The 12635-nt window shown below is 39.9% G+C and overlaps 1 protein-coding gene across 2 annotated transcripts in view; it reads left to right on the forward strand.

Moving 5' to 3' along the window:
• The first annotated feature begins 3597 nt into the window (after positions 1-3597).
• The window catches only part of PEX14 (peroxisomal biogenesis factor 14), a 162608-nt gene continuing 153570 nt past the window's right edge, over positions 3598-12635 (forward strand). For both annotated transcript variants that reach the window (XM_049877893.1, XM_049877894.1), the window contains exon 1: positions 3598-3639. In XM_049877893.1, coding sequence (XP_049733850.1) covers positions 3604-3639 — 36 coding nt within the window. In that variant the 5' untranslated portion in view covers positions 3598-3603. The remainder of the gene's footprint in view (positions 3640-12635) is intronic.

Below are 12635 nucleotides of genomic sequence, written 5' to 3' on the forward strand. Positions count from 1 at the left end.
TTTGTATATATGAAACAAAAGCCCATTGCCATCGAGTTGATTCCGAGTCATAGCGACCCTACGACAGAGTAGAACTGCCCCATGGGGTTTCCAAGGGGCAGATGGTGGATTCTAACTGTTGACCTTTTGATTAACAGCCAAGTTCTTAACCACTGTGCCACCATACATAAATAAGACAGTTGGTCATTGCACTGTGTAATTGATTTTCCTTTTCCAGCCTGAAAAGATCCCTAAGATGTTCCAAACCTCAGACTGACTTGAAAATTGATGAGTGTAGTTTTCAGTCTGGCTGAAACACGGAAAAAAGTAACATAAGATACCCACACATTTCCACCCATTTGATTCCCTGCTTTAGCTGTGCAAATTGGGTTTGGGCCCTCAGAACAAAATGCTTGAATAAAAAGATATAAACATTAAGGCTGCAAAGAAATCAGAGAGCAAAGGGGAAGAGCAAATCACAGCACTGTTGGGGATTCTCCAGATGCCGTTTGGCAATATGTTCATCTTTGTTCTAATACTACCACTTATGGAAACGTCTGGTTTGTTTCCCCGTTCGAGAACTAGCATTTACAATTTGAATAATTAAAAAAAAAATCAAAAAAGTTCCTCACTTAAAAGGGGGGGAGACATTTTATGTAAACAACATGCATCAGTCCCTTTTCACATTTTGGTTATAAAAACTTGCATGAAGAAATATCTCATAAGAAAAGTTTAGGCATTTAAAACAGTGTTTTATAAGGGGACTGTCAATTGAGGCAACCCTTATGTTATTGTTACTAGTTGCTGCCCAGTCAGCTTCGATGCATGGTGACCTTTTATAAAACTGAACAAAATATTACCCAGTCCTGTACCCTCTTCATAAGTCACTTTTGACTCGTGGTGACCTTGTATACAACAGAACAAAACATTACCCAGTCCTGTGCCCTCTTCATGGTATGTCTGAGGCCATTGTCTCAGCCACTGTGTCAATCCATCTCACCAAGGGCCTCCCTCACCTTCATCCATCCTCCTCCACTTTATCAATCATAATGTCCTTTACTAGTGATTGGTCCCTTCTGATGACATGTCAAAAGTAAGCAAGATGAAATCTCACCAACCTTGCTTCTAAGGAGCTTTCTGGTTGTATTTCTTCTGAGACTGATTTGTTCATTCTTCCAGCAGTCCACTGTGTATTCAATATTCACCAACACAATTTGAATGCATCAATTCTTCCATCTTCCTTTTTCACTGTCCGACTTTCACATGCATATGGGGCAGGAAAAGACCATGGCTTCGGTCAGGAGCACCTTAGTTATCAAAGTGACACCTCTGGTTTTTAAAACTTTAAAGAGATCTTTTGCAGCAGATTTGCCCAATGCAATGCATATACGTCGTTTGATTTTTTGGCTGCTACTTCCATGGGTGTTGATTGTTTATCCAAGTAGAATTAAATCATTGACAACTTCAATTTCTTCTTCATTTATTATGATGCCATTTATTGGTCTGTTGTTAGCTGTCACTGAGTCGATTCCAGCTCATGGTGACCCCATGTGTGCAGAGTAGAATTGCCCCATAGGGTTTTCAAGGCGGTGACCTTTTGGAAGCAAATTGCCAGGCCTGTTTTCCAAGGCACCTCTGAGTGGATTCGAACTGCCAACCTTTCAGTTAGTAGGGAAGTGCTTAATCATTTGTGCCATCCAGGGAACTCTTTATTGGTCTACATGAGAGGATTTTCGTTTTCTTCTTGTTCAGGCATAATCCATGCTGAAGGCTGTAGTCTTTGACCTTCATCAGTGTTTCATGTTGTCTTCATTCCTGGCAATCAAGGTATGTCATCTGCATATCGCAGCTTGTTAATGAGTCTTCCTCCAATCCTGATGCTGCTTTTATGAGTACCCTTATGTCCTTGTTGTTGTTAGGTGCCCCTAAGTTGTTTTCAACTCATAGTGACCCTATGTACAACAGAACAAAACACTGCCTGGTCCTGTTCCATCCTCACATTCCTTGCTATGCTTGAGACCATTGTTGCAGCCACTGAGTCAATCCATCTATCTGAGGTTCTTCATCTCTTTCACTGGCCCTCTACTTTACTAAGCATGATGTCCTTCTCCAAGGACTGGTTCCTCCTGATAACACGTCCAAAATACATGAGACAAAGTCTTGCCATCCTTGCTTCTAAGGAGCATCCTGGCTGTACTTCTTCCAAGACAGATTTGTTCCTTCTTCTGGCAGTCCATGGTATGTTCAGTATTCTTCGTCAGCACCATAATTCAAAGGCATCAATTCTTTTTTGGTCTTTCTAATTTATTGTCCAGCTTTTGCATGCATGGCTTGGGTGAGGTGCACCTTAGTCCTCAAAGTGGTATCTTTGCTTTTCAACACTTTAAAGAGGTCTTTTGCAGATTTGCCCAATGCAATAAGTTGTTAGATTTCTTGATTACTACTTCCATGGATGTTGATTGTGGATCCGAGTAAAATGAAATCCTTGACAACTTCAGTCTTTTCTTCATTTATCATGACTTTGCTTATGGGTCCTGTTGTGAGGATTTTTGTTTTCTTTATATTGAGATGTAATCCATACTGAAGGCTGTATCTTTGACCTTTATCATTTCAGTTAGTGCTTCAAGTCCTCTTCACTTTCAGCAAGCAAGGTTGTGTAATCTGGATATCAGAGGTTGTTAATGAGTCTTCCTCCAAACCTGATGCTGTGTTCTTGCATTCTTTTTCATATAGTCCCACCCAGTAACCCAGTGCTGTGGAGTCATTCGGACTCATAGTGACCCTATTGGACAGAGTAGAACTGCCCATTAAGAGTTTCCAAGGAGCATATAGTCCATCTTCTCAAATTATTTGCTCGGCGTATAGATTTTTTATAGATTGAGTAAGTATGGTCAAAGGATACAACCCTGACATATGCCGTCCTTATGAGTACTCCACAATTGGTCAAAACATAACTACAATATGAGCTGAACAATAATTCTAACGTACACATCGCTTTTCAAATACGTAATGTCACATTTAGTTTTAAACCTAATAACTCGACAGCTATAAAGCAATGACGGTTAGTAGAAGCCTCTCCCCCCCCCCCCCGCAAATGCTCCCTCTTCTGTGTTTCGCCAATAGTCCTACCCTTTTACCGAAGTTCTAGCACATCAATGCTGTAAAAAAAAAATTTTTTTTTTTTGCAGGGGGGTTGTGTGTGCCTGGGCTTGGGAACAGTGACTGGGGCTTGCATTTATTTCCGGCACATAACAAAGTTCCTGGGAAATACTAGGCGCTCAATAAACGGTACTAAAATTTAACTTTCAAGTTTCATCCCATTCAATTAATACTTAGCGAGTCACTACGTGTGCTCAAGGCACTATGAGGATGGGCAGAGATTTAATTCAATAAGAATACTATACACACAGCAATACAAAAAGGATAGACTTCGGATCTTCCTCTAAAGCAGAGACCTAGTGGAAATTGTGCGAGGTGACCTGGACACCCCGGTTCCCCCCTCCCCTTTATGTTCCCCATCGACCGGCTCAATTCCGGCTACTTTAGTCTGGGCGGGAAAGCCAGAGCGAAGGCGTTTGGGAGAAGCCTCGCCCAGCGGCGATAGATTAGTCAGGCCTCAGAAAGATGGCTTCCTCAGAGCAGGCAGAGCAGCCGAGCCAGGTAAGGGGAGCTGGACTGCCCTGCTGTGGCGACGGGGACCCCGGTGTGAGGGAGTGCTCGGCATACTGCCGGGAGGCAGGTGGCAACCCCGAGGTTCCGAAACTGGGGGCCCCGATCTCTTGTCCCCTCCCGAACCCCGCCCCTCCCTGGGTCCTCCCCGCCCCCCTCTCCCTATGACCCCTCTTTGACCACATTCCCGAGCTTGGGTTCGGGGGTTCGGCCGCCTCCGCGGGTCCCCACTTCCCGCCCGCCAGCACCTCCGGCCCTACTGGAGCTTTGGGATACTGGCGGGACCCTTGTGAATCCCCCATCCTTGAGCTTCGAGGGCCCCTGCTTGAGCAGTGAGGATGAGAGACTCAATCGTTTAAGGTTGTCCCCTCCGTGGGGGGGGTGGGGGGGGGGTGGGCTGACTCCGTTAGGATTCCCACTCCCCCGCAGCCTCAGCCTCTTGGAGTTGCCTCGCTGCTAGCTTCTTCGTCTTTAGTCACCTTTCGCTCCCTCCGCCAAGTTGGAGGATCGGGAGTGTACTTGGACCCTCTCTGCGTTGAGGGGAAAGGGACACGCGCTGTAAACAACAGACGCCGCCAAACTATCATCACTTCCGTGGATTTGACATTCTCGGCCAGGAGTTCCACTCTAGCCTTTCACCTACAGACTCAGCCAAATCCCAGTGCTGTAAGGGGACTATGAGGAGCAGTGTTCATCTGCTTTTAGGAAGCTGTGGATGATAAGGCCTCTGAAGGGATTTATAGTCCAAAGGTGAGGTGAGGCTGGGTGAGGTGAGTTGAGGAGGAAAAGGATAAGAGGTACCTTACATTTACTAAGTGTGTGCTGTCACGCTGAACACAAATTATGTTTATTACCTCGTTTAATGCCAGTTACAACCTTTATGAAGACAGTTAACCTTCGCTTTGCGGACATGTATTCTAAAGTTCCGTCACATGCCTAGAATCATGCCCCTGACTGAGTCTGGATTTAAACCCAAGTATGTCAAGTCAGCCATACATGTGTAGATTTACTTAGAATTAGACAGAGGATGAAGAAAATGGTTTCAACCTGGGACTTTATCATTTATCTTTTACTTCCTTGAAACATCTTTAAGTTTTCAGCAGCTTACTCCTCTGTCGCTTCCTTCCTAGGCAGAAGAACATCAGCTAGTGTTCCTTACTGTCCTATTCTTCATGATGAGCCTAGTACGGGAACTGCACTTAAAGGATTTAGTGTGTGCCCCAGATCAGGAAGAAGATGCCTGTATTGTAATGCGTGGGAAATAACTAGGGCTGACTCTGGCCTTTTCACTGTCGGAAATTCTGGAGTGTGGAAAGTGTCTTGAGAGAAGCGGCCCTCCTTTCTTGCCTTACCGCACTAATTTTGCTGAAATGTTGAGGCTTTTTGAGGCCTGGGCTTCTTTAAACTGTTATATGTTAGGAATACCCACAGGCTGTGATTGAAGGGTACCTTTAGGGTGTCTAATTTGCCAGTAGTATGACAGTCACTAAAAGTCTTGCCACTTGGAGCCATTGCAGTGTCCAAAAAGATCCCTTTGGTACTGGCAGTTGTCCTCTCTATTCATGTGGAAAAGGATCTAAGTCCCTTTAAAGGGGCTTGGCCCGCACTTACTTGGTTTTCAGCTCTGCTTCTCCTTTGCCCTCCTTTCCAAAGCTGGTAGAGATGGTATTGCATCAGAATATGCTGGCAGCCTGGGGGAAACACTTGAACTTTCTGTGAGTTCTCCATTGTAATTCCATCAGTGTTTGACAATAACCTGCAAAAGCACACCTCTTTTTTCATTTTGGTGAAAATGTATATACACCAAAACAACTGCCAATGCGACAGCTTCCATGTTTACAATTCGATGACATTGATTACATTTTTTCTATTTGTGCCACCATTATCACTACCCTTTTCCAAATTATTCCACCACCATTAATGTAAACTCAACACCCCCCACAAAAAAAAGAACATTGCCATCTAGCAGATTCTGACTCATTATGACCCTATAGGGCAAAGTAGACAGACTAGAACTGCCCCGTAGGGTTTCCAAGCCTGAGTTGAGTGCCCCCCAAACAAACATATGCATACCTTTTTTTAAGTGAACCAGCTCTCTTTAGCAGTTGCTTGTTTCCGTTTTCAAGCCCTGACTAAGCTGGTTTCCAATTTCTCCACTCCAAGCCGAATGGGCTTCTAAGAACCGTTTGGATAATTCAGCCCTGAAACCTAGTTTGTATGTGAGAAGAGCTGCATAGGTCAGACCTGTGGAGCTGAGTCAGTATTCCATCTCGCAGAACATTTGTTAATTGGCCTTGGGGCATCAGTCTCTGGTTTCAAAAGATTAAGGGTGAATAGCTCTCTCTCTCCTTGAGAGGCAATATACAGCAAAGACTCTGAAGCCAGTCTCCCTGGCTTAGAATTCTAGTCCCACTATTACCAGATGTATAATCTTGGGCAAGTTACTTAACTTTTCTGCCTTAATTTCTCCATCTGTAAAATAGGAGTAACAGTAGCACCTATCTCATAAGGTTGCTGTGAGGATTCAATGAGTGAATTTATGTAAAAGTGCTTAAACAGTGCCTGACACAGAGTAAGTGTTAGCTGTTATTATTCAAGAATAGTTCCTGGGTGGTGCAAACAGCTGCTAACTGAAAGGTTGGAGGTTCAGGCTCACGCAGAGGTACCTCGGAAGAAAGGCTTGGGATTCTGCTTCTGAAAAATCAGCTGTTAAAACCCCTGTGAAGCACAGTTCTACTCTGACACACATGGTGTTGCCAAGAGTCAGAATTGACTCAACAGCAACTGGTATTAGTCTATAGACTCTGGATTTTCACTCACAAATGAATCTAAACCTTTACTTAAGTCCTATTTAACAGCTTTTAGAGTGTGATTTTTCATATGTTGACCACCAGTCTGAATTGACTCTTCAGTAACTAACAATCACAACAAAATGGGAGTAATAGTAATTACCCTAGAAGGTTGACTGAAATCACGGATGTAAAGAACCATGTACCAACAAACTATGGTCCATCCACATAATGAGCTACTGTCCATTGGATGGTTGTACCATAGTTTGTTGATCCATTCACCAGTTGATGGACATTTGGATTGTGTTAGTTATCTATTGTTACATAGCAATATTACCAAACTTAGCAACTTAAAAGAACACACATTTATTATCTCACAGTTGTTTTGGTTAGGGCAGGGTTTATCTGGGTCTCACAAGGATGCAGTCAAGGTGCCTCCTGGGACTGTGGTCTCATCTGAGGCTTGAATGGAGAAGGATCTACTCACATGGTTATTGGGATCATTCAGTTCCTTATAGGCTGTCAGACTGAGGGCTTCAGTTTCTTGCTGGCTGTCATCCAGAGGCTCTCCTCATTTTCTTGCTATTTGGATCTGCCCAGCACGGCCATTTGCTTCCTCAAATTCAGTAAGGAAAAGATGTTTCTTAGCAAATCAGACTTTGTGGTCTTATGTAACATAATCACATGCATAAAATTACATATGTCTTATTACCGCTGCTCTACTGTATTGGCCCAGAAGCAAGTCACAGGTCCTGCCCACACTCAAGGGAAGGGCTGAATGCTAGGAGGTGGGGATCCTGAGGGCTACCTTAGTCTATCAGCCTCAGGATTGTTTCCAGCTTGGGGCTGCTATGAATATTCATGTATGTTTATGAGGACATGTCTTTATTTCTCTTGGTAAATACCCATGAGTGTAATTGCAGGATCATATGATAAAGGTATGTTTAGCTTTTTAAGAAACTGCTTAAGTGTTTTTACAAAGTGGTTGTACTATTTTTCGTTCCCGCCAAAGTGTATGAAAGGTCCAGTTGCTCTACATCCACACCAATACTGACTTTTGTCAGACTTTATAATTTTAGCCATTCTACTGGATGTGTAGTGTTATTTCATTGTGATTTTAACTTGAATTTCTGTGATGACTGATAATCATCTTTTCCTGTGCTTATTGGCGAAGGCTGAGGTTCATTTTTTTCTGTATGGCTTCAAAAATCGTTTGTTGAAAAGTTTTATCTTTTTGCCATTGAATTATCTTGCCACCTTTGTAAAAAATCAAATATTTGTATATGCGTTGGTCTGTTTTTGGGCTCTGTTCTGTTCTATTGATTTATACGTCTATCTCAGTGCCAATAACACACTGTCTTTATTGCTGTAGCTTTATAGTAAATATTGAAATCAAGCAGTGTAAAGTCTTCTAACTTTATGCTTTTTCGAAATTGTTTTGACTGATCTAGGACCTTTGGTCCTTTCCACCTCCATGTAAATTTTAGTTTATGATTTCTTAATTGTTCTTTAGATGAAGTTTTACAGAGCAAATTTGTTTCTTATTTAACAATTAATACACACATTGTTTTGTGACATTGGTTGCCAACTCTGTGACATGTCAATGCTGTGCCCCTTGGGTTCCTTGTTACCAGCTTTCCTGTCCCCTCCCACCTTCTTGTCCTTGCCCCTGAGCTGGTGTGCCCATTTAGTCTCATTTTGTTTTATGGGGCTGTCTGATCTTTGGCTGATGGGTGAACCTCAGGAGTGACTTCAGTACTGAGCTAAAAGGGTGTCTGGGGGCCATACTCTCGGGTTTCTCCAGTCTCTGTCAGACCAGTAAGTCTTTTTTTTTTTTTTTTTGTAAGTTAGAATTTTGTTCTACATTTTTCTGCAGCTCTGTCTGGTCCGGGACCCTGTATTGTGATCCCTGTCAGAGCAGTCGGTGGTGGTAGCTGGGCACCATCTAATTGTACTGGACTCAGTCTGGTGTAGGCTGTGGTAGTTGTGGTCCATTAGTCCTTTGGACTAATCTTTCTTACCCTTGTATCTCTGGTTACATTTTCTCATTTCTTACAAAAAAGCTTGTTGGAACTGTTATTGGGATTGTATGGAATCTATAGATGAATTTTGGGGAGAATTTATATCTTAACAATGTTGATCCTCCAATTCATATAATATCATGTATCTCTCCATTTATTTAGATCTAATTTGATTTACCTCAGTATGTGTACTCCTCACTTATCAACTGTCCCATCATCTGACATTTCACATTTATGACAGTAGCAACAAATCTCCTATCCAGCTATTTTGTGCGTTGATGACGTATGTCTGGCAGTAAACAATGGTAAGGTGCGAGATGAGAATAATGCTGGCTGTGACAGCTAAGGTTATGTGTCAGCTTGGCTGGATCATGATCCTCAGTGGTTTAGAAGTTCTGTAATGATATAATTTGGCAGTTATGTAATGATGTAGTCATCCGTCATTTTTGTGATCTGATGTGGTCATCCTCCGTTTTCACATAACTGATTTTTACATAATGATCTGGTCTTTGGAACCTAATCATGTCAGTAAGTGGGTGTAAATGTTTCGTAGTTTAAAGTGTGTGGGCCATGCACACATTTTGTTAAATTTATCTCTTAAGTATTTCTCATTTTTTGGATGCCATTGTACTTGTAGATTTTTTTTTAATTTCATTTTTGATTGTCCAATAATAATATATAGACATAAAATAGACTTTATAGGCCTTGTATCCTGTTACTTTGTTAAATTCATTTATTATAGTAGCTCTTTTGTAGAATCCTTATAATTTTTCATAGATGTTTATTTTACCAAAAATTTTTATTTCTTGCTGTCCAATCTGAATGTCCTTTATTTTTCTTGTCTTATTGCATTGTCTAAGACTTCTAGTACAGTGTTGAAAGGAGTGGAGAGAGTAGACATTCTTGCCCTGTTCTTGATTTCAGTCTTTCACACTGAAGTTTGATGTTACCTATATATTTTTTGTAGGTGTCCGTTATGAAGTTAAGGAAATTCAAATTTTGTTTTTAGTTTGCTGAGGGTTTTTAAAAAAATCATGTTTGTCTTGAATGTTTTCAGGTGGTTTTTTTGGTATCTATTGAGATGATCAGAAACCCTGGTCGCGTAGTGGTTAAGTGCTATGACCACTAACCAAAGGATCGGCAGTTCGAATCTGCCAGGCACTCCTTGGAAACTCTGTGAGGCAGTTCTACTCTGTCCTATAGGGTTGCTATGAGTCGGAATCGACTGAACGGCACTGGGTTTGGTTTTTGGTTTGGTTTATTGAGATGATCATATGGTTTTTCTCCTTTATCCTGTTAATGTGGTGATTTATGTTGATTGATATTTCAAATGTTAAATGATTCATTGGATAAATTCCACTTGGTCATAATGTGGTATCCGTTTTATATATTGCTAGATTTGATTTGTCATGTTTTGTTAAGGGTTTTTGCATGTTGGTGAGGGATATTGTTTTGTAGTTTGTATGTGTATGCATGTGAAATCTTTGTTTTTGGTATCAAAGCAGTGCTTATGTAGTAGAATGAGCTGAGTAGTTTTACTTTTTTCTTATATTTTCTCAAAGAGTTTGTATAAGGTTGGCATTATTTCTTTCTTAAATATTCGACAGAATTCCCAGTGAAGCCACATGGGCATAGAGTTTTGTTTGTGAGAAGGTTTTAAATTATGTGTTTTAATTTCTGTGATAGATGTGACTATTTGTTCTATTTGTTCTTGAGTCAGTTTTGTGATATCTTTCAAGGACTATGTCCATATTATTTCAGTTGTTGAATTTATTGGTTTAAAGTTGTTCATAATATTCTCTTACTATCTTTTAAATGTCTGTAGGATCTGTAGTGATTTCCCCGTTTATGTTCCTGATAGTGGAAGTTCGTGTCTTCTCTCTTTTTTTCTTGATCCACCCAGTGAGAAGTTTATAAATTTTAATACTCTCCAAAAAACCAGCTTTGATCTTATTGATTTCCCTCTATTGTTGTTACTTTCTATTTCACTTATTTCTTTTCTTCTACTTACTTTGAGTTTTCATTTGCTGTTCTTTTTCTAGTTTCTTAAGGTAGAAATTTAGGTAATTGATTTTGCACCTCCTCTCTAAAGTCAGTGTTTAAAGCTGTAAATTTCCTTTTAAGCACTACTTTAGCTGCATTCCACAATTTTACGCATTTTGTGTTTTCATTTTCATTCAATTCAGAATATTTTTAATTTCACTTATAATTTTGTCCTTGGCCCATGGGTTATTTAGAAGTCTGTTGTTTAATATCCAAACATTTGGAATTTTCCAATTTTTGTTTTTGTTTTTTTCTTACTGATTTGTAGTTTAATTCTTTTGTGGTCAGAGAACATACTGTTTGATTTGAAACCTTCTAAATTTGAGATTTATTTTATGGTCTATCTTTTTCCTTGGAAAATTGAAAATAATGTGTATTCCGCTGTTGTTGGGTAGAGTGTTTCTTAAATGTGAAATAGGTCATATTGACTGATAGAGTTATTCAAGTCTTTTATATCCTTACTTACTTTTTCATTGAGGAGGGAGGAGCATTGACGTCTCCAATTGTAGTTTTGGATTTGTCTATCTTTTTAGTTTTGTCTGAGTTTGTTTCATGTATTTTGAAGTTCTGTTATTGGATGCATACTTATTTAGGATTTTTATGTCTTCTTGATAAATTGATGTAATTGCTTGTATGGTATATCTCTTCCAATCCTTTGGCTTTTAACCTGCGGTCTTTTGTTTAAAGTGGGTGTCTTGTAGGTCTCACTCCCCCCTCCTCCACCCCAATGTGATAGTCTCTGGAATGATTCATTTACATTTAAGGTAAGTGTAGATATGGTTGGGTTTAAGTCTACCATCTTGCTATTTTTTTCTATTTGTTTTTTGTTTATTTTTCCTTGTTTTTCAGACTTCTTTTAGATTGAGTTGTTTTTTAGGATTTTTCATTTTATCTCCACTATTGGCTTAGCTATACCTCTACTTTTGTTGTTATTTATTAGCGATTGTTCTAAAGTTTACAATATGTAATTTTAAGTTATCACAGTGTACTTTCAAATGATACTATACCAAGTCACATAAAATGTAAGAACCTAATAACAGTATGCTTCCATTTCCTTTCTCATTCATTATTCTATCAGTGTCATACATTTTACTGCAACATATGTCATAAACCCTCAGTACATTGTTATTTTTTATTTAAACAATTATTTTTAAAAATTATTTAACGTATCTTATATTTACTGACATATTTACCATTTCTGGCATTCTTCTTTTGCGTACGTCCAAATTTCCATCAGGTATTGTTTTCCTATTGCTTAAAGAACTTCATTTTACATTTTTTGTATTACAAGTATAAGCTGTTGCTGTTGAGTTGATTCTGACTCATGGTAACCCCATTTGTTTCAGGGTAGAACTGTGCTCCATAGGATTTTTTTTTTCTTTAAATTTTATTTTGTTGTTGTTGAGAATGTACACAGCAAATACCAAAATCAAGACAAATCTCTTGCTGTTGAGTTGATTCTGACTCATAGTGACCCTATAGGACAGAGTACAACTGTCCCATAGGGTTTCCAAGGAATGGCTGGTGGACCTGAACTGCCTACCTTTTGGTTAACAGCCATAACTCTTAACCGCTGTCCCACCGGAGCTCCATACACAGCAAAACATACACCAATGAAACAATTTGTACATGTACCATTTAGTGACATTGATTACATTCTTCATGTTGTGCAACCATTTTCACCCTTCTTTTCTGAGTTGTTCCTTCCTCAATAACGTAAAATCACTGCCCCCTAAGATTCCTATCCAATTTTTTGAGTAGCCGCTGTCGATTTGATCCATAGAGGTAGTTCTCAAAAGAGCATAATGATCAAGGCAGACCATTTTTACTAGTTAAGCTAAACTACTTTTTGGTTTTAAGAAGAGGTTAGGGGATATTTTTGGTGCAAGTTTCAAAGATTATTTCAGGGCAATAGTTCCAGGGGTTCCTCCACTTTCCATGGCATCAGAAAGTCAAGAATCCATGAGAATTTGAAACCCTTTTGATCTGTATTCTTCTTTGGAATCTTTGATCAAAATGTCTAGTAATGGTAGCCGAGCACCATCCAGTTCTGGTCTCACGGCAAAGGAGGCAGTTGTTCATGGAGGCAGTGCTGCATAGGGCTTTCAATAGTTGTAATCTTATAGAAATAGAT

This window comes from Elephas maximus, chromosome 3 (genome assembly GCF_024166365.1).
Source record: "Elephas maximus indicus isolate mEleMax1 chromosome 3, mEleMax1 primary haplotype, whole genome shotgun sequence".
Lineage (NCBI taxonomy): Eukaryota > Metazoa > Chordata > Mammalia > Proboscidea > Elephantidae > Elephas > Elephas maximus.